Genomic DNA, 20,790 nt, shown 5'->3' with positions numbered 1-20,790 from the left:
AAAGGCTGAAGGAAAATAATTATTTAGTGTAAAGAATAGAAAATATCTTACTAATGTGTTCATGTCCATGAAAGTTGTTATTTAGAAAGGTAATCAGATTGTGTTCATTAACACTGAGGGTCTGTTAAGAAGTATAATAGCTGAAAATATATTAGGAAGGATAAGATTGTCTGATTGTCAAGGAATGGGTAACAGCAGGGACTGGAAGAAGGTATTTGTTTGGATGCTATTGTTAAAGCAAGTATGAATGTCCCTCTTTTCAGATAGTTTAGATGTCACATTTTTTTCCTAAGAGTTAATGGAAGTTAAATTGAAAATTAAAAAATTTTTATGTTAACCATTACACCATGAAACATTGTAAAATCATTGGAAATTTCATCTGACACCTATACTAAGTTTTGAAGTTATGTAGTGTTGTTTTTATGAGGCAACAGAGCAAATAGTTGATCCTTTAATGACATCTTATTGGCATTTCAATTGCACTATTCATTTGGAAGGTCTGTATATCATTACCACAGAGCTCTTCTGTTTAGAAAACTGATTTGAAGAAATAGCAGTTGCTTCTAATTCTAACTGATGGTGAGAAAAGGCAGCTCTTCAAAAATTCACTTCCTGGCACTACAGAATGAGGGAATCATTCTAGACCATAAGTCATGTCTTAAAGAGTTTCTTTTCTTTTATGTATCTGGCATTATAATAGACCAAGGTCATCATTTCTACCTTCTAGTAATAATAGCAATTTTCCTTCACTTATCGTTTCATTTTGTTTTATTAAAACAGTTGTATAGCACTTTACAGATTTCTGTATGCTCTAATATACATTTTATGATTAACTCATTCTAGCAACATCCTTAGTTAGGCAGAGCCATATGGCATTTGCATTTTATTAATCAGAACACCAGAGACCTGAGGATAGTTTGCCTAATATCTGCAGGCTAATAACCATGAGAATTTTGCCACGGTGTGGATAAGTTTGTCTTAATTTATAAACCTTCAAACAAATGTTAAATGCTGTGGGTTTTTTATTTTTTTATTTTTACCTTGTTATATTGTTATGTGTCTTTTTTTTTCTAGTGCTACTAACTTGCTAACGTGAAAGTACTGTCAGACAATAAGCATAAAATCTGTCTTTATGGTTTCATTGATCAGCAGTGTGTTTAAATTGTATCTTATTATGGTCCCCCCGACTGCCTTTAGTTAGTGTGGTAAGTGAGTTTATAAGTAGCAATAGCACGAAGCAAGATTGCAAAGAGGAACCTGGAATTCATTTACAGTAGTGAGGAGCATAATTTATAAATTGTTATCACATATTCATCAAAAATCACATCTTGGTGATGTGTGCTGATTCACGGAAGGCTTTGCTGTCAGGGCTTTTGGTCTTATGTGACTTCTGTAGTAAGACCAGCAAAACACCAAATGGAGCTGATAACGCTGAGATGATGTGGTAAAATCTTAAAGTTTTCCCAACAACTTTGAGATAATTTGAATATGTTAATGAAGTAATCCCAAGATTGTGTAGGTAGGAGTTAGTTTGTTCCCCTCCAAACCCTATAAAATGAAACCCCAAACTCCTGCTCCCCAGCACTCTTCCATCTCCATCTGCATCCATGCTGCTGTGCTCTCTTAACACTTACCCATGGTTGCATGAGTGGTTCTCAGTGCCTCTACTCCTCCTTCTTTCCCATATCTGCCTGCCTTCCTTCATAGCTCCAACCCCTAACCCCATGTTGTTTATCAGTGTACCTCTTTCACTGCTTATCTCTGTATTTTCTGTGCTGTTTGCCCCCATGCCTTCTGTGTCTTACTAAAGTGTGATGCCACCTCTGTTTTCCCTGCCTTTGCAGTCTTTCCTGGCAAATAGGGAAGTGTTGAGGGAAGACTACTACCTCTGCTGTGAGGGCTACTCATCTACTTTTGGTATCTACCTGATTCACCCAACTCTCAACTGTGGCTCCAGGAAACTGTAGCATGCACAGCAGCCACAATTTTGTCAGGCTACACCAGGTTGAGGGGAGCCAAGCGGTCTCAAACCCAACAGTGAGTTAAAGGGAGTGTCTACCCAAGCCTGTGATGACTTTTCCCTGGCAGAATGGGTGAATGAGAGCAGTTTGTTCCAGTTGCCATGAAGGTGGCTGAAGCAGGTTCTGTGGAGTGCATAGAGCTTGGTTAGACATCGAAGTTGTTAAAATCATCCATTGTATCCTGAGACATCACCAGTCATTTCGACTTTTGTCTTGCCACTGGACTTTGATGACTGTGAAAGAGAATGAGGCCAACAACTTTGAGCAACTCTGCCTTATTTAAATCCAATTTATGTGCAAATCAAAAGACATTCCCCATATTATTTTATCATTTTTGCCTACTTCAGAGTCCTGTAGTGACAGACAAGTGACAAAGTAGCAGGTGCAGATACACTGCTGTAGTCACAACCCTGTACACAGGCTGCCCAGATCATAGGGTTGTTTTCTCACTGGACTAAAGCAACAGTGGGATTTGGTAACCCCCTGGGTGTCTGAGCAGCTCTTTTTAAGAGCTGTACTGCTTACTTTCTGGCATGAGAAAAGGACTAAAAAAGGTGCCCGAAAAATTGTCTGTTTTATCTAACCTAACCCTGGTCTATTTATTGTGGCAGGTGGGGATCCTACCCTGCATTTCAAACATCAAAAAAAAAAAATGTAAAAAAAGTTTGCTAAGATGATTCCAATAGCCATTGGTACATGAAATATGTGCATGCTTATGGACAACATGAAATCCAGTAGACCTGAAAGACAACAGCTCTTGTGAGAGAACTCAGCAGGTATTCGATCCAAATAATATCCTGGAGTGAAACAAGTCTAGTAAATGAAGGCCAACTAACTGAAGTCAGAGCTGGATACATGTTTTTCTAGGGTGGCAGCAGTAATGGGGAATGCTGTGAAGCTGGTGTATATTTCATAATCAAAACTAATCTAGTTAGCAAGCTTGTATGCCTCCCAGAAGGAGTGAACAACAGGTGATTGACAGTGTGATTGCCACTTGCAGGAAAGCACCATTCCTCCATCATCATTGTGTGTGCTCCCATCGTAACAAACTTTGATTAGGTCAAAGAAAAATTTTATGAAAACTTGGAGAAACTTATCAGTGTGCTGAACGAGAACAAGCTTATAGTTCTGGGTGACTTTAGTGCAAGAGTAGACTATCAGACGTAGCAGGGAGTCTTTGGGAGGAGTGGAGTTGGAAACAGCAACAACAATGGACACTTACTACCGAAGACATGTGCCTCTCATGACCAGCACTATCTTCGGTTTACCTCAGTGTACCTCAGTGTAATGAAAACTTCATGGATGCATCCTTGCAGCAAACATTAGCATTTAATAGGTTATGTCATTGTGAATAAAAGAGACAGATAAGATGTGAGTGATGAAGATCATGTATGGTGCAAAATGCTGAACTAGTTATAGACTAACCCTTTCTAAGCCAGATATTACTATTCAACAAAAGCAGTGACCCCAGTCAAGACGACTACCAGAAGATTTAATGTCTAACAAATTAGAGCACTTCTCCAGGCGGGAACAATTTATTGCTAACTTGGAGGGAAAGCTGAGTCAGCACATGGTTGGCAGCAGTAGAGCAGAAAAAGAGTGGGTAGCTTTCAATGATTTGGTGTGTAGCACTGAATTCACTCACCTGGGCTAGAATACTCATAAACATCAAGATAGATTTGATGAAAATGATGAGGAAATTCAGAAGCTGTTAAATGAAAAATGAGAATTCCACAGGGTTTTACCAGCAGGATTGTTCATCTGTTTCTGAGAAGGAAGCATTTAACTCCTTCAGAAGTTAAGTGCAAGTGAAGCTTAAGAGATGTAGGATTCTTGGCTCAGTAAAAAGATAGATGAAATTCAGTTTTACACTGATAGTAACAATCCAGAGCACTTTTATGATGTCCTGAAGGTTATTTATGGTCCAAGACCTATGGTGCATCTCAACTACTTAGTGCTGATGAAGCTACATTGATCAGTGATAAAGACATGATGCTGGAGAGATGGACCGAACACTTCCATCGTTTTCTCAGTAAACTGTTAGCAATCAATGCTAAAGCCATTGACTGTATACCTCAAGTTGAAGTCTGTCCTCTCTAGCCTTCATCTCTTTATAGATTGTCCTGTGACAATCACGAGGTGTGTGTGTGGGGGGTCCTTTCTCTTAGTCATTGCTGGCACAGTTCTTGCCAGTGTCCTCCTTAATAGGCTGATCCTTCACCTGGAAGATGTTCATCTACCCAAGAGCCAATGTGGCTTTAGAAAGGGCAGAGAAATGATGAATATGGAGTTTGTTGTCTGATAACTCCAGTAAAAATGCCAAGAGCAGAACAGAGGTCTGTACACAACAGTTATTGTTGATCTGACCAAGGCCTTTGTACTGTCATTTGTCAGCACTTGTGAAAAATTATAACAAAATTTGGTTGCCCGGAAAAGTTTGTCAGTTTTGTAGATCATTTTCATGACAGCATGCTTGCATGTGTTCTGGGGTAATGGACAATGCTTTCCATACTTTCCCAGTCACCAGTGGAGTGAAGCAGGGTTGTGTGCTTGCTCCCATGCTTTTTTTTGCATGGTGTCTTCAGCAGTGTTATGAAATGCCTTCTCTGAGAATGAAAACAGTCTCAAGGCCGGTTACCACCTTGATAGTAAATTATTTAACTTGAAAACGCTACAAGCCAAGACTAAAGTGGAAGGAGAGTTGCATGATTTTTTTGTTAACAGATGTTTGTGCACTCAATGCAGCCCCTGAAGCTCATTCAACAAAGCATAGATTGATTCTCTACTGCTTGTGCTAATTTTGGCCTAACAATTAACACCAAGAAAACAGAACTTTTCCATCAGCAGGCACCACACCATCCTTATGTGGAACCATTGACTATGGAGAAATATTGAATGCTATGGGTAAGTTCACTTACCTTGGCAGTATACTTTCCAGTGATGTACACAGGATGGTGAAGTTGATGCTTACATTGCCAGTGCTAACTCAGTGTTTGGGACACTGAAGAAAAGCGTGGGAAAGAAGAGATATTAGACTCTCTACCAAAACTGTAGATCTACAGAGCTGTTGTGCTGACCTTATTGTTGTATGCCTGTGAAATCTGGACAGTCTGCCAGTGCCATGCCAGGAAACTGAATCACTTCCACTTGAATTATCTTAGGAAGATTCCCTAGGAAGATGAGGTACTTTTTTTAGTACCTTAGGACCTCACTGAGGTTCTTTCTTGAGCTGAATTGCCAAGGATTCAAACTCTACTGCAGAGAACACAACTATATGGGCTGGCCAGTTGTTTGAATACCAAACATACATTTGCCTAAAAGATTAATTTATAGAGAACTTAAGCAAGGTAGATGCTCATGTAGAGGTCAGAAGAAGCTGTACAGGAACTTTGAAATTGATGTACAACATGGGAGACACTGGCAAAGGACCTCCCAACATGGTGTGCCTGCATCAAAGAAGGTGCTGTGCTCTATGAGCAAAGCAGAGTTGCAGCAACTCAAAAGAATCATGAGATGCAGAAATTAGAGACATTTCCTCTCTAGATGTTCACGTGGACTATTTATGCCTGACCTGTGATAGAGCCTTTTGAGCTTGTATTGGTCTGATCAGCCACAGTCAGACACACTGTACCTTGACTCCAACATAATGTTGTCATTTTGGTCCTCTTCAAGAACGAAGGACAACGGACCCAAAGAACTGAGCATGCCTGTCTCAGTTAATAATTTAGTTAATTATCAGTTCAGGCAACATGTGTTTCCCGTGTCCTCATAGCTCAACTTGCAGTTTTGACTGTTATCTAGCAGGAATATTTGCTATATTTTAGAGGAAGTTGATCATAGGTATGATTTTTTCATGATATTAGAGAATGTATTTGTGTGTGTGTTGAACTGCAAAATTGAAATTCATTTACATAGCCAATGTAGGAATTTGCTTTTATTTTTCAGTGTGAGCAGGAGAATTCTCATTTAGCACTCAGCTATTTACAAATATGTTAGATTTTGTTCAAAAGCATCTATTTTATGTCATAGGATTTCATAGATAGTTTGTAACCTCATTTATAATCACTCATTCAACAAATGAATTTTTATAAAATACCTAGTATTTGCAGAGCATTGCTAGATTCTCAGGAAGATTAAAAGATTAAATAAAACTGGGTCCTTACCATAATGGGGCTTTCAGTTTAGTAGGAACATAAGATACATATATGTGGTTAACTAGGTGGCACAGTGGATAGAATGCCAGACCTGGAGTAAGACTCATCTTCCTGTGATCAAATCTGGTCTCAGACACTTATTAGCTGTGTGACCATGGGCAAGTCACTTAACCCTATTTGCCTCAGTTTCTCATTTGTAAAATGAGCTAGAGAAAGAAATGGCAAAGTACTCCAAAATCCTTCCCAAATGGGGTCACAAAGAGCTGGACACAGCTGAAAATAACTGAACAATAATGTATTAGAATATAAGAAAGCACAAAGAGAGGTTCAAAAAGGATAATGTGTTGTCAGACTGGAGAGATTATTTGATCTGAGTTCTAGTAGATAGCTGAGATTTCAGGGAGTTGGGAGGGAAGAAAGAAAGGTATTCTAGTCGTAAGTAACAAAGGAAGGAAGTATGAGCAAAGGAAGGAAGACACAAAAGTGTAAGACCTTTATGGGGAATGGGTGAGTAGTTCATTTTGGATGGAGGATAAAGTACATTATCAAAAACTGTGGTGCCAAGGTATGGAGGGTCTCTTTCTTTCTTTCTTTCTTTCTTTCTTTCTTTCTTTCTTTCTTTCTTTCTTTCTTTCTTTCTTTCTTTCTTTCTTTCTTTCTTTCTCTCTCTCTTTCTTTCTTTCTCTCTCTCTTTCTTCCTTCCTTCCTTCCTTCCTTCCTTCCTTCCTTCCTTCCTTCCTTCCTTCCTTCCTTCCTTCCTTCCTTCCTTCCTTCCTTCCGCTGAGAAGTTTGAATTTTATTTTGTAACTACTCATGTAAGTCATTGAGTGATGTAGAGCAGGGAAGTGACACAAGACTAGATTTATGCAGAAGTAAGAGTAATCGCTGGAATGGTTGAGGAAGGAGCAGAGGTGGGAATATCACTGAGGTGATTGCAGTAGCCACACTGTGTGGTGAAGAGAGTGTGCATCACATTATTGGGAAGGGGAATGACAGTAGCAACCATGGCAATAGCAGCTTTCATTATGTATCTGTAAGTACATTCCTAACAACAAAGGTGAGGTGATAGTGCACATTATTATTTATCCGATAAGAAAGCCCAGGCTAGGGGAGGTGAGGTGACTTGGCTATGGTCAAACAACTAGTAAATTATTTTCCCCATCAATTTTATTTTATTTTCAGTTCCAGATTCTCTCCCTCTCCTTACGCCTCACCCATTGAGAAAGCAAAAAATACAAAAACTCATTACAAATATGAAATCATGCAAAACAAATTTCCATGTCAGCCATACCCTCTTTCTCCTCCCCCCCCACCAAAGAAAAAAAAACAAGAAAAAGGAAGAGAAAAAATATGCCTCAGTTTGTTTTGGTCAGTTCTCTATATGGATCATTGTGTTGTTCAGAATTCTTAAATGTTTCAAAGTTGAATGTCTTCACATTATTGGGGTTATAGTGTAGATTTTTCTCCTGGTTCTGCTCATGTCACTTTGTATCAGTTCATACAAGTCTTTCCAGGTTTCTTTGAAACTATTTCCTTTATAATTTCTTATAGCACAATAGTATTCCATACCCTTTAGTATACCATAACTTGTCCAGTTAGTAAATTGTTAAGGCTAGACTTAAGTCTTAGTCTTACCACACTAGAAAGAATACAGAGAAAAGATAGTTTAAAGGTAGAATCATCAGGTCATGGAGCAGGCCTGAGTTACTTCTCTATACTTTATAAGTGGGGATTATAGGACTTTGATGGCATGTTGGGCATCAGTAGTCAAATTGCAGCGTAGGCATAGTTGTGTCACTGCTTGCCCGTCTGCCACTACTTCTCTTACCTGTGGGACATCCTGCTGCCTTCTGTCTATCCAGAGCCATACATTGCCGATAGAACCCAAAAAGGGCCGTGTCTTCCCAGTGTGTTATGGTGGAAAGAACATTAGTTGTGGAGTTAGAGATCTTGGGTTCAGTTCCAGCTTCTGACCTGTGTGATCTTAGGTGAGTAATTTAGCATTTTTTGATCTGCACTAGATAACCCCTGAAATTCCTTTTAGCTCTTGAGCAGTAATCCTATGATCTGCTCTCAAACTCCCCTCTTCCCCCCATTCAAAATGCTTTTTCCTGAATCTGGTGGGTAGGTACTGGGCAGTTCAGGTCAACCGGCCTTTATTAAACATTTGCTGATTGCGAGGCATTTTGATAAGCTCTGAAGATAAGAAGGTTAAAAAAAAAAACAACAGCAACTCAAATTCATTCTTTGCTCTCAGGAAAATCACAGTCTACTGAGGAAAACAGCATGCAAACTATGTACAAACAAGATAGATGGGATAAATTGGAGATAATCTTAGAGGGAAGGCACTGAGATTAAGTGAGTCTGGGTAAGGCTTCTTGCAGAATGTGGTACATCACCTGGGACCAAGGGAAAGTAGGAAGTGGTGATGACTAGAGAGAGAATTCTATGCATGGTGGGCAGCCAGTGAAAATGTCCAGAGTTGAAAAATAGGATGTCGTGTATGGGGATCATCAAGAAAGCCTGAGACATTGGTTAGCAGACTACACAGAGGGGAGGAAGGTGTGAGTATTTAAATGCCAAATAGAGGATTTTATATTTGATCTTGGAGGTAATTGGAAGACCCTGGAGTTGATTAAATAGGGACAAAGAGAGTTTACATGGTCAGATTTGCCCTTTAGGAAGATCAATTTGAAACTTGATTAGAGGATGGACAATTGAAGAGGGGGCAATTGATGCAAGGAAACTGATCAGCAGGCTGTTGCAGTAGCTCAGAGAGAAACCATTGGTTGTCTCATGTAAATTTACATTAGTAATACCACTTCTCTCTTCTGAGCCAAGGACAATGTGTAGAGTCTCTCCCTTTCTCTTTGGAACTCTGTCTGCTCATCTTTTCCCAAGGTATAGAATGGAGGAGAAGCAGGACCTACCTTAAGTAAATTGTCCTCCATAATTCCATTAAAGCATTTTGTATTTACCTTCCCTTCCCCTCAAAAATTTATGAAGTAACTTTGCCAAATTTTTATAGCTGGACTTTTTCCCGCAGTTTTCCATAAACTTTTCTATTGTCAGTTGCATAATTTTTGTATCTATGATGTTTTTCAGACTGGCCTAAGGGTTAAACTCTACTTGTAATGGCCATGGCCAAGTTATTTACCCCTTTTGTATAATGAGGTTGGACTTGATTTCTAAAGCCTCTTTCATTGTTATTTCTTATGATCCAATGTTTTCCTATTGGTATAGTTGTTTAGGACCCCTTGCAACCCCCCTCCCCCCCGCGGGATTAATGGATCATTGAATATCAGAACTAGAGTTTGCCTCAGATTATCTAGTCCCCTATTGAAGTCAAAACCCCTTACTACAACCTTCCTGTCCACAGCTTCTCTGAGAGAAGACTGTATGACTTGATGTTAAGAGATGGTTTATCTTAATCTAGGACTAAAAAGACCTTATGAGAAAGGGTAGTTTTGGTGAACTTTTTATTTACATTTTAATAAGATTGGGTAAAGGAGAATGTGATTTTTTTTTTCATTAGTATTAAGGGTCACCTGAATCATGGATATTTGAACTTTGCAACTGTTTATTGGTATCTGTATGTTTGCCAAGTGACTTGTAATGAAAAATTTTATGGTGTTATGATAGAGGGTGTTAGGGAAATTGTGTGTGTGTGTGTGTGTGTGTGTGTGTGTGTGTGTGTGTGTGTGTGTTGGGGGGCAGTAGCTTGTATTTGTGGCAGCCTAACCCTTCTCTTTGTGCTAGATTTAGCCATTCTCCATAGTAGGACATATCCCCCAAAGGGGGAGCTAAGGAGGAGAGCATTGAAACCTGGGGTCAGAGAATGTTATGAAGCAGAAGCACAAAGGCACAGGAGAATGGATTTCCATGAAGCTGAACATATCTAAGAGAGAAATAGATGACCTGTATGACCCAAGATGAGGAGCAGATCTGTTTTTAAGATGACAAAATTGATAGAATTGAGGGAACAGAAGAACTGGGGTAATTGAATTAGGGGTGAAGTGTAGAGTGATTAATTCCAAAAGGAAATTGATAAATTAATCCATAGGCTGTACATTTTCCTTTCTTGTTCCTTACATCTCCTGTTATTCACTGAAACTTGGCTTCTGGCTTCTTCCTTATGACATTTAATCTTCCTTATGACACTGTTTCCAGGACTCATTGCACTTGCACTCATACCAATTCACTATTTCTGGTAGAGGAATTGGAATATCATTTACTTCCCCTTACCACTTCTAGACAATCTCTTTTCCTTTGGAGGTTCGTACTATACATATCTGTCACTCAGTCCATTTGGTCATTCTTATCAACCACTAGAACATTTCCCTGGAATTAGGAAGACCTAAATTCAAATCTACCTTCAGAAATTTAGTAATTGTGTGACCTTGGCAAATCACTTAATTTCTGTTTTGCCTTACTTTCTTCAATTACAAAATGGGCATTATGATAGCACCTACCTTGAAAGATTTTTATGAGAATCAAAAGAGATAATATTTGTAAAAAGACACTTAACACAGTGTCTTGGACATGGCAGATGTTTTAAATACTTATTTCCTTCCTTTCTCTCCCCCTTTTCCTTCCTTTTCCTTTTTCCATCCTGAATGAATTCAGTACCCTCACTTCTCAATTTCTCAATTTACTTAATTTCCATCACCTCTACTTCTCTTCAATTGTACAGAGATGGCCATGCCTCTTGATCTTGCCATGACTTGCAAGTGTTACCCTTGTGTGTTCTTGAACTCCAAAATTCCTTTATCTTATCATTCTATCTTTCTTTATACCTTATGATCCTAACCCTGTCCTTTGACTTCGCTATGACCTTCAGTCTCTCCACTTCTTAGTTCTTTCCTAGACCATCACCCTTACTCTCTTTCCTTTAACTACTCTCCCCAGATTTCTATACCCCCTTACTACCAGCCTTCCTGGTACCCCTTTCTACACTTCCTACTTTTTAACTCCTCTTTGTGTCATCTTCCTTCATTAGAATGTTATAGTATAAATCATTTCCCTGGTTCTGCTCACTTCATTATGTAAGAGTTCATTTAAGTCTTCTTATATGAACCATCTTTGGTTTCTCTGGAATTATCCCTTTCATCAATTCTTATGGCCCAATAATATTCCATAACATTCCTATACTATGATTTGTTTAGCCTTTCTCCAATTTATGGGCATCTCTTTAGTTTCCAGTTCCTTGCTACTTTAAAAATCATTGCTATAAATTTTTTTTATATATATATGGATGCTTTTTTGATATCTTTGATTTCTTGAAGGCATTGTCTAAGTGGGTATACAGAATTTTATGGCCTTTTGGTTATAGTTCCAATTTCTTTCCAGAATGTCTAGACCAATTTACAGCTTCTCCATCAGTACTTCAATGTGTTTCTTTCCCACAACCCCTCTAAGTCTCTTTCCACACATCAGTCCATACTTCATTCAGTTGTTAATTTTCCTGAAGTGTAGATCTAATGATGTCATCCCTTCCCATTCTCTATTCAGTAAACTCCAGTGGCTCCCTCCAGGATTAGATATAAAATCCTGTTTGACATTCAAAGCCCTACACAAACCAGTCCTGCTTTCTCAGTGTTCTTAAACATTTTCCCTACCATGTACTCTGTATTCCGCTGTCACTATCCTCCTTGCTATTCCTTCACAGGACTCTCCATCTCCTAACTCCTGGCATTTTCATTGGTTATCTCCCATTCCTGCAATTCTTTCCTTCTCATCTCTTCCTCCTGGCTTCCTTGACTTCTTTCAAGTCCCAAATAAAAACCAATTTTATATAAGAAGACTTTCTCAATTTACCTTAATACTAGTCTCTTCCCTCAGCCTCTTATCTCATCTGGTTGGAGGGCAAACCTCTCCAAAAACTTCCCTTTATGGAAGGCAGGATCTGTCCTTTCCAGCTCACTTTCTACTTTCCATCTGTAGCCCTACTTAGTTTGAACTCCATAGGATAAGATGCTTCCACACCAATCAACACTTGATGTTCTTCTCCAGCTTCCTTTTGTGTTGTCTTCCCCCATTAGATTGTAAGATCTTGAGGGCAGGGGCTCTTTCTTTTTCTTATTTGTGTTTCTGATGCTTAGTACAGTGCCTGAACATAGCAGTCACTTAATAAATGCATGTGCAATTGAATTAAAATGTATCCTGTGTATATCTTGTTTGTATAATAATTGTTTTTATGTTGCCCCTCCACTCTTCCCACTCTCAAGAAAGTTGTGAACTCTTTGACAGCAGAGACTGTTTTTGCCTTTCCTTGTATCTCTAGTGCTTAGCACAGTGCCTGGCACATAGTAACACTTTTTATTGACTGACCTCCAAGAATTGTCATTTTCTGTTAACTTTGCAGTCTTATGGATATGAAGTGGAACCTTTGAGTTGCTTTAATTTGCATTTTTCTAATTATTAGTGATTCAGAGTATTTTTTTAAAACATAGCTACTGATAGTCTCTAATGAAGTTTTAATCCTTTCCTCACAGACACTTTATTGAATATAATTTTCATAGCTTTGTGGTTATCACTTTGTGGTTAGTAAATGATGTATTTAACATTTCTGCTCTTCAGCATTTATTTATGACATTTCAGTTCTAATGTATGATCAATTTTTGTAACATTACACAAAATTATTTCACAACCAAAACATATGTAGAATCCTCTCTGTTTCCTTTTAGTGATCACTAGAGAACAGCTTTAGCCTTCCTAATGTTCTGTTCTGTTCTTACATGCTTATCTTTTTATTAGAGTTGTGTAAGTCTATAAGGGTCACATTGAAGTTCCCCCAAGTTATTATTTTGTTGTCTATTTCTTCCTTACTTTGTTCAGCTTTTCCTTTAAGTACTCAGATACTGTGTCATCCAGTGCATATATAAAGCATACTATACTAGTTTGTTTTATTAACTATGTCTTGTATTTAATATTTTGTCTGAGATCATTATTACTGCTCCAGCTTTTTAAAAAAATTCTTTTGATTAGTAATAAATTTTATTCTGGGTCCAAATTTTAACTATGAATATCTTTCAAGTTTGTTTCTTCTCACACCATATTGTTAGATTTTATTTCTAATCCATACTGCTACCCTTTTCTCTTATGGGTGAATTCAACCCATTCACATTCATAGTTGTGTTTTTGGGTATTTTATAGAGGCTACTGAGTCTAACTCCTTCATTTTATAGATAAGGAAGCAAGACCAAGGGAAATTTCCCAGGTCACAAAGTTGGTAAGCACCTGAGACAGGATTTGAACTTAGATCTTTCTGGTTTCAGGTTTAGCCCTCTATCTGCTTAGTTTCAGAAAAGGAGCCTACTTTTTGTGTTTCTCCTGATGATTCCACTAACAGACTAATTTCAGTGGCATAAGAGTGGGCAGTTCAAAGATGCATGTCCCTACAAAAGGGCCCAAGGCACTGCCATCCAGCTAACATGCTAAATACCAGCTGGAGTTGGTATTTTCAAGGATCTTGATAGACTAGAACATTGGGCTGAATCTAATAAGATGACATTCATTAGAAGTAAATTAAAGCCTAGCACTTGGGTACAGAAAAAATAAGTTTCACGAATTAAGATCAAGAAAACATGTATATATAGCAGTTGTACTGGGAGTTTTAGAAGGTGAAAGCTCAATTTGAGTCAGTCATATGATGGGGTAGCTAAGAAAAACCTGTGTAATCTAGTGCTTCATTAGAAGGAATTGATTCTAGGAGTAAAGTTTTGCTCTTTCTACCTTCACAACATCTCCTAAGTCTGACCCCTTTTTTCTACTCATTTAGCTATCACTTTAGTTTAGGACCTCATTACATTTTTTCCCCTAGATTATTGCAATATCTTCCTTAATGGTCTCCCTGCCTTAAATTTTTCTCCAATTCAATGCATCCCCCACACTGTTGCCAAAGTAATTTTCCGCAAGTACCAGTCCATCCTTGTTACCTCATGCTCAGTCAACTTCAGTGGCTTCCTGTTGTCTCCAGAATAAGATGTAAACTCCTCTGTTTACCTTTTAAAGCCCTTCACAACCTAGCCACAACCTGATTTTCACTCTCATTGAACATTAATTTTCCTTCTGTACTCTGAGATCCAGTCAAAGTGGCCCCTTCTCTACTCTTCACATACAGCACTCCATTTGCCATTCTGCTTCTTTGTATAGATTACCACCAATGCTTGAAATGCATTTGCTTCTCACCTCAGCCTCATGTAATCCTCTTCTTACTTTAACATTCCCCTCAAACACCATGTTCAACATTAAAGCTTTTCTGATTTTCCTCAACTGCCAATTTACTCCTTCCCAAATTACCTTGCATATATATCTACTTTGTTTTTATTCTCTTTCTACTTATATGAATCTTCCAACCAATATTATGTGTATATTCATTTATCGCTTAAGTCCATGTTGACTGGGAATTTTATCTATTTGATGATATGTCTTGTCTTCCCAACTAGATTATAAGCTTCTTGAGGGTAGGCATTTTCTTCTCTTCCTTCTCTTCTTTCTCCTCTTCCTCTTCTTCCTTCTTTCTCTTCTTCTTCCTTCCCCTCTTCCTCCTCTTCTTCCTCCTTATCCTTTTCTCCTTCTCCTAAGTACCTAGTTTACTGCTTGACTAAACTCTTGACTAAAGCATAAAGATATACCACTCACTTTCATCACTTTGATGAGAGTGGAGAAACAATAAATCATAAAAGTTAAGTAAGAAGAAAATAGGAAAATGTTGTGGAGATTCTGCTTTGTCTTCAAAGGAAAATAAGAAAACATTTAATAGACATGTAGAGAACAGGACGGAACTAAGACAAACTGCTACTCATTTTAGGTGTTCTTGTAAATCCAGTCTAGTGCTAATCCATTTTATCTGTTATCAAAATATCAGTCACCATTGCATATTAACCTTCATTACTGAAGTTTTATTTTTTGTTAGAAGGACAAGCCCTATTTAATTTGCTTTTCCTCCCCTTCCCCACAATAAATGAAGTACACTTTGTGGTTTTGTGTTTGGGATTATGCTTAGCTTCCCAAATAATCCATTTCTTTATTTCAGTGGACTGATTGTTCCTGAGAGAGATGGTAATGAGACTGTCCCTGAAGTGGTGGCCACCTCTGGGTATGCTCTGCTGCACTTCTTTAGTGATGCTGCCTATAACTTGACTGGATTTAACATCACTTATAGGTAAGCCTCTTTGTAAATGGTTTAATGAATTTTTGGGTGTTGTTTATGTGAACTGACTACTTCTCTATTGCCAGTCAACTTGACTGGTTCTTTCTTTTTACCAGAATTATGCAAGAAATTTTAGGGCAGGTAGGTGGCACAGTGATCGAGTTGCCCTGTATTCAGGAAGACATTTCTTCCTGAGTTTAAATCTGGTTTCAGATACATGTAAGCTGTGTGACCCTGGGCAAGTCACTTAACTGTTTCCTTAAGTTTCCTCATCTGTAAAATGAGCTGGAGAAGGAAACCACTATTTTTGCCAAGAAAACCCCAAATGGGGTTGGACATAAAGAGTCAGGACTGAAAAATGACTGAGCAAGAAGCAAGAAATTTTGCAAGAATGAGCAAATAAACATTTTCAGTAAATGAAATATGACAAATTTAAAATAAGTTTACTTAATAGTTGGAAAAAATGAGGAAGGAAGATAGTTATTTAAAGGGAAGTAGACATTACTAGGATTTAGAGCAAGCCCTCTGGAATTTAACTAGTGAGACAGGTTTCTTCTGGCACATGTTAATGAAGGCTAACATAATGAATTAAGTAATGAAGATGCTTTTAAGCCAGGAAAATCTAGGTTCAGATCCTGCCTCACACACACATCCTGGGACCCTGGGCATGTGACTTAATCTCTCAGTGCTCTAGAAAATTCTCTACAGTTACAGAGAATGTGCTTAATTTGTATCAGTTGAGGGAGTTTCCTCAACTGAAATTCTGTCTGTCAGTGAAATCTCAGATCTTTTCCCTTTCTCCTCTCCCTCTAGTCATCCTTAAAATTTCAAAATGATATATCAAGTAACTAGTTGACTCAGATCATTTTGGGGGTTCTTTCTGCAGATTCATTAGCCTTTACTGTCCTTTTTTTTTTTTTTTTTTTAATCTTAAAGAAACTTGTCTTCTGAAATTTTCAGAAACTGGCACAGGCAGGCATCCTCCGAGATGGATGGTCTCATATTTTTGTATGTTCCACGTGGTATTACATTTCTTTTTGACATGATTTAATAAACTTCATAAATTTGTATTTTTTTTATCCTTTCAGCCAGCACCAATATCTAGCCAGAAATCACACTGAGAGTGAGCCAATGATTGACCTTTGGCAAATGAGCTTGGTGTAGTGTTCTCAGGTGGACAGTTTCATTGGGAAAAAGGCAGATGGGCATTTCTAGGGCTCTGATGAAACTGGAAACCTTTTCATGGATGACATTAACCATGATCTAAGTCTTGAAGAATTGTTGATTGGAAAGCATAGAAGAAGTACCATCCAGTTTGGAACTGGGTGATTTTCTTAAATTTTGAAATTACTTTCTTCTGTTTCTATATCATCTACGTTTCCTGGTATATCCCTTCCCCATACCTTTTAGAAAGCAGTCCCTTATAACAAAGAATAAAAAGACAAAAACTGTTAAACAGCACTAACCAGTATGTGAAAATCGTTTGACAATATGTGCAATTTTCTTTTATTCACACTTCTAATTACTTTCTCTTTGTATATTTATTTTTGAATTTATATATTCCCCTTTTCTTTGTAAATCAATCTTAGAAATGTTTCTTTTCCGGGTTGGAGTGTTTGGTGGCATGGGGTAGAAATGGAAAAGGATGTGGATTCTAGAATTGACCATCCAGTTGTAGTGGCAATGTGACAAGAGAAGGAAAATACTTGATTTTCGGCATAACGTTTTTTAGCTAACAAAACAGGCTCAGGGAACAGAAGAGGTTAGTTAGACTTCATATATTAATGGAGTCTCTTGTTCACTAGGTGGGCTCCCTATGACTCTATGGAATCTGCCATTGCAGTTTTCCCCAGCTTGTCCAGTCCTTCATCCCTTCTCCCCTTCCCTTGCCTGCCAAGCTAGATACCTTTCTTTGTTTTCCTTTCTCCCTCTTCTCCCCCTCCAAACTGTATTTTCATAATCAGGTTGTTTTCACTTTGATATTATGAAATGTATGTGTCTATGTGTGTATACGTAGATGTTATTCTATTATATTCTGTCTATATATTCTATGTATTCACATATAATGTACATATCTTATAATATCTCAGAAGTTATGGATGTGTTATATGTAAATATAATGTATACATATACAATAATATGTAAATATAATGTATACACATAATATACATTATTGTCTTACACGTATACACACATATGCATAATATACACATCTTATAACATTAATATTAGTATACACACATATATATTTATATATAAAACATGGTATATATAATATAAGTTTCATACTGGAATTAAAAATTATCAACAACATCAAGTACACAGTAGGGGGAGATTTGACTAGAAGACAGTTCATGTCCAAAAATCTAGGGATTTTATTGAACTGCCCACTAAAAAGTCAGCATGAATTAATTGTTATTTGGCTGCTAAAGAAGCATGTGCTTCTAGGCTGTATTAGTACATACCTAGTGAGAATAATGATAATTTTTCTATCTTCTGTCCTGATCAGGCCAGGTATCAAGTAGTATCTTTATTGCATCACATTTTGAATGAGGAGTATATTTCCTGTTCCTTTTCTATTCTAAACCCTTCCTACTTTCTTCCTATCATCTTCAAAAAATGAGGTTTTCTGATTTTTCATCTCATAAATAATCCTTTCTCTGCTTTATCCTTTGTAATGTATATATGTATGTACATGCTTATTCCCCTCCTTTAGAATTCCTTGTTAGTAGAGATCATTGTTCTTTGTGCTGGCATATAGTAGGTGCTTAATAGATGCTTGTTGATTGACTTTTGGATTACCATTCAGCCTGATGATCTTCCTCTGAATTATATAGTAAGAGAATAGGGAACCAGCAAGCTGTTTTTTTAGTGAAATTAAATCACTTGAGAATCCTCTGGAACTGACTACTTAGTTGGCCATTCCAGATGTGGTTTCCTTCATCAGGCTCTGAAGAAACTGTGTGAGCTGTTGCTTCTAAATACTGTTGTGAGAGACTTGAAAGTATAGAGAGAAGAAACATGGTGTAATGGCCTGAACCTGAAGTGAAGAGAACTGTTTACATCCCTGCTCTGCTCTGTATTGTCAGAGCATGGCCAAGGCTTTGGGCCTCTTTCTTCATTCAAACGGAGGTGATGATATGACATTCACAGGTTTGTTGTAAGGAAAGCCCTTTGTAAATCTTGAAGTGATTAGTTGTTACTACTTTAAGTTTAAAGCTCCCTGGAATATCCTTAGGTGGACTACCAAATATCTCACTCCTTGGCATCCTGCATTTTCTCTGCAAAGCAGACTTTCCACTTAGCTAATTCAGTTCAAAAGTACAATGAGATTTGTGGAAGGCTTGGACAAGGGGTCTTTTTTTTCAGCCACAGGTACTTTCTAAGATGGTTTTTCAGGTCATTGAGTCAATAACTCCACATTTAAGACACAGATTTTAAAATATTCCTGCTTTAGATTAATACTTTATTTTTTTTTATGACCCTTCAGTGGCAGGCATATTTTTTAATCTATCCTTCATCTTCCTCCAGAGTTGCTTTTGAAATGGTAAAACTTTTTGTAACTTGCTATTTAAAGGCCAAAAAATCACCAAACATTTATTAAGCTCCTACTGTGTGCTAGGCTCTGGGACAACTAACACAAAAGTGACACAGTCCTTGTGCTCAAGAAGGTGCACCTACTTTTGGCAAGTAATAGAGAAATGCCATCCATCCTGAATCCAGATTCTTTGTCTCAGTCTTTATGGAAGTTATTTATTTATCATCATCAGTCAGTCAATTAAACAAACAATATTATTGAGTGCCTGTTATGTACCAAACACTGTGCTAAATAGAAAGAGAATAAATGAAAAGGAGATATACACAACGTTATTTGGAAAGGAAGTCATTAGCAGTTGTAGAGAATTAGGATAGACTTCATGTAGAAGATGATGTTTAGAAGCTTTGAGATGTATCTTTAAGGAGGAGGGGGATTATGTGAGGCAGAGGTGAGGAGGGAGTCATGGTCAGTTCAAAGATATGTAGATGATAACTGGAAGGCTATATGTGAGGAACAGAGAATAGACCACTTTGGCTGGATATCAGGGTGCAGAAGGAAAAGTAATGTCCAAGGAGGCTGGAAGGATTTTAAAAGGCAAACAGAGGAGTTTACATCTTATCCAGGAGGCAGTAGGAAGTCACTGGAGTTGATTGACCACAAAAGTATAAGATGATCATATTGGTACTTGAAGAAAATTGCTTTAGCAACAGTATAGAGGATGCACAAAATTGAGGAGAAACTTCAGGTCAGGGGACCAACCAGTAAGCTATCGGGGCCTAAACTAAGATGGTAACTTTGCTTCATTAAGGAGTAGGGGAAAAAGAGTCTGATTCAAGAGAGTCTGTGGACTTAGGAAAGGCAAGATTCTATTGGATGAGGGAGAGGGAGGAGTTGAGGATGAGATCAAGGTTACAAAGCTGACAGAAATAGGATAGTTTGGAAGAATGGAGGGTTTGAGGAGAAAGATGATGGGTTCAGTTTGGAACTTGTTGAGTTTGAGATGTCTCTAGAAGGAAATGCCTATAAGGCAACTGTTGATGTAGGCCTGCAGATTAGTGCAGAACTTGGGCCTGGATATATATATATATACACATACATACATATACATATATACACATATACATATACATATATATATACATACACACATATATATACACACCATACACACACACTCATATGTTTATATAGACACATACATGTGTATATATTTGTGAATCATCTGCATAGATGATAGTTAAACTCATGAGAGCTGATAAGGTTATTGAGAGATAGTATAGAAGGAGAAAAGAAGGTCCAAGATAGAATGTTGGGGAACACCGCTGGTTTAGGGACATGCTGTTAATAACAAACCAGCAAAGAGGACTGAGAAGGAGTGGTAACATAGGTATGGGGAGAATCAAGAGAGAGCAGTGAAAGAAAAATTCAAGGAGAGAGTATCCTGAAAGAAAGAATGTTTTTTTCAGTATTAAATGTTGCAGATTGTAGAAAAAAAATGAGGACTGAGAAAAGACCCTCAGATTTTGCAATTAAGAGGTAACATTGACAACTTCAGAGAGCGTAGTTTCATTTGAGTGATGATACTGGAAGCCAGAATTCAAAGGAGTGAGTTAGAGGAGAGAAGGTGGAGAGAGTGAGTAAGAAGAGAGAACGTAGAAGGAGTGAGTGAGAGGAAAGAAGGTAGAAGGAGTGAGTGAGAGGAGAGAAGGTGGAAGGAGTGAGTGAGAGGAGAGAAAGTGGAAGGAGTGAGTGAGAGGAGAGAAGGTAGAAGGAGTGAGAGGAGAGAAGGTGGAAGGAGTGAGAGGAAAGAAGGTGGAAGGAGTGAGCATAAACATTTTTTTAAAAGGAGTCTGGTGAAAGAAGTTGTTAGCAAGTTCAGCTCTTTACCTGAGGAATTACCTTATCTCCCTTTGTTTCCAAAGA

General features: G+C 37.9%; 1 protein-coding gene across 3 annotated transcripts in view; it reads left to right on the top strand.

Annotated features, from left to right (window-relative positions):
- ATRN (attractin) overlaps positions 1–20,790 on the top strand; it is a 244,387-nt gene that overhangs the window by 45,946 nt on the left and 177,651 nt on the right. For all 3 annotated transcript variants that reach the window (XM_072619903.1, XM_072619904.1, XM_072619905.1), the window contains exon 4: positions 15,213–15,341. In XM_072619903.1, coding sequence (XP_072476004.1) covers positions 15,213–15,341 — 129 coding nt within the window. The remainder of the gene's footprint in view (positions 1–15,212; positions 15,342–20,790) is intronic.

Source organism: Notamacropus eugenii, chromosome 6 (genome assembly GCF_028372415.1).
Source record: "Notamacropus eugenii isolate mMacEug1 chromosome 6, mMacEug1.pri_v2, whole genome shotgun sequence".
Classification (NCBI taxonomy): domain Eukaryota; kingdom Metazoa; phylum Chordata; class Mammalia; order Diprotodontia; family Macropodidae; genus Notamacropus; species Notamacropus eugenii.
The sequence above is the reverse complement of the archived record's forward strand: the minus strand, read 5'-3'. Positions and strand labels throughout refer to the sequence as shown.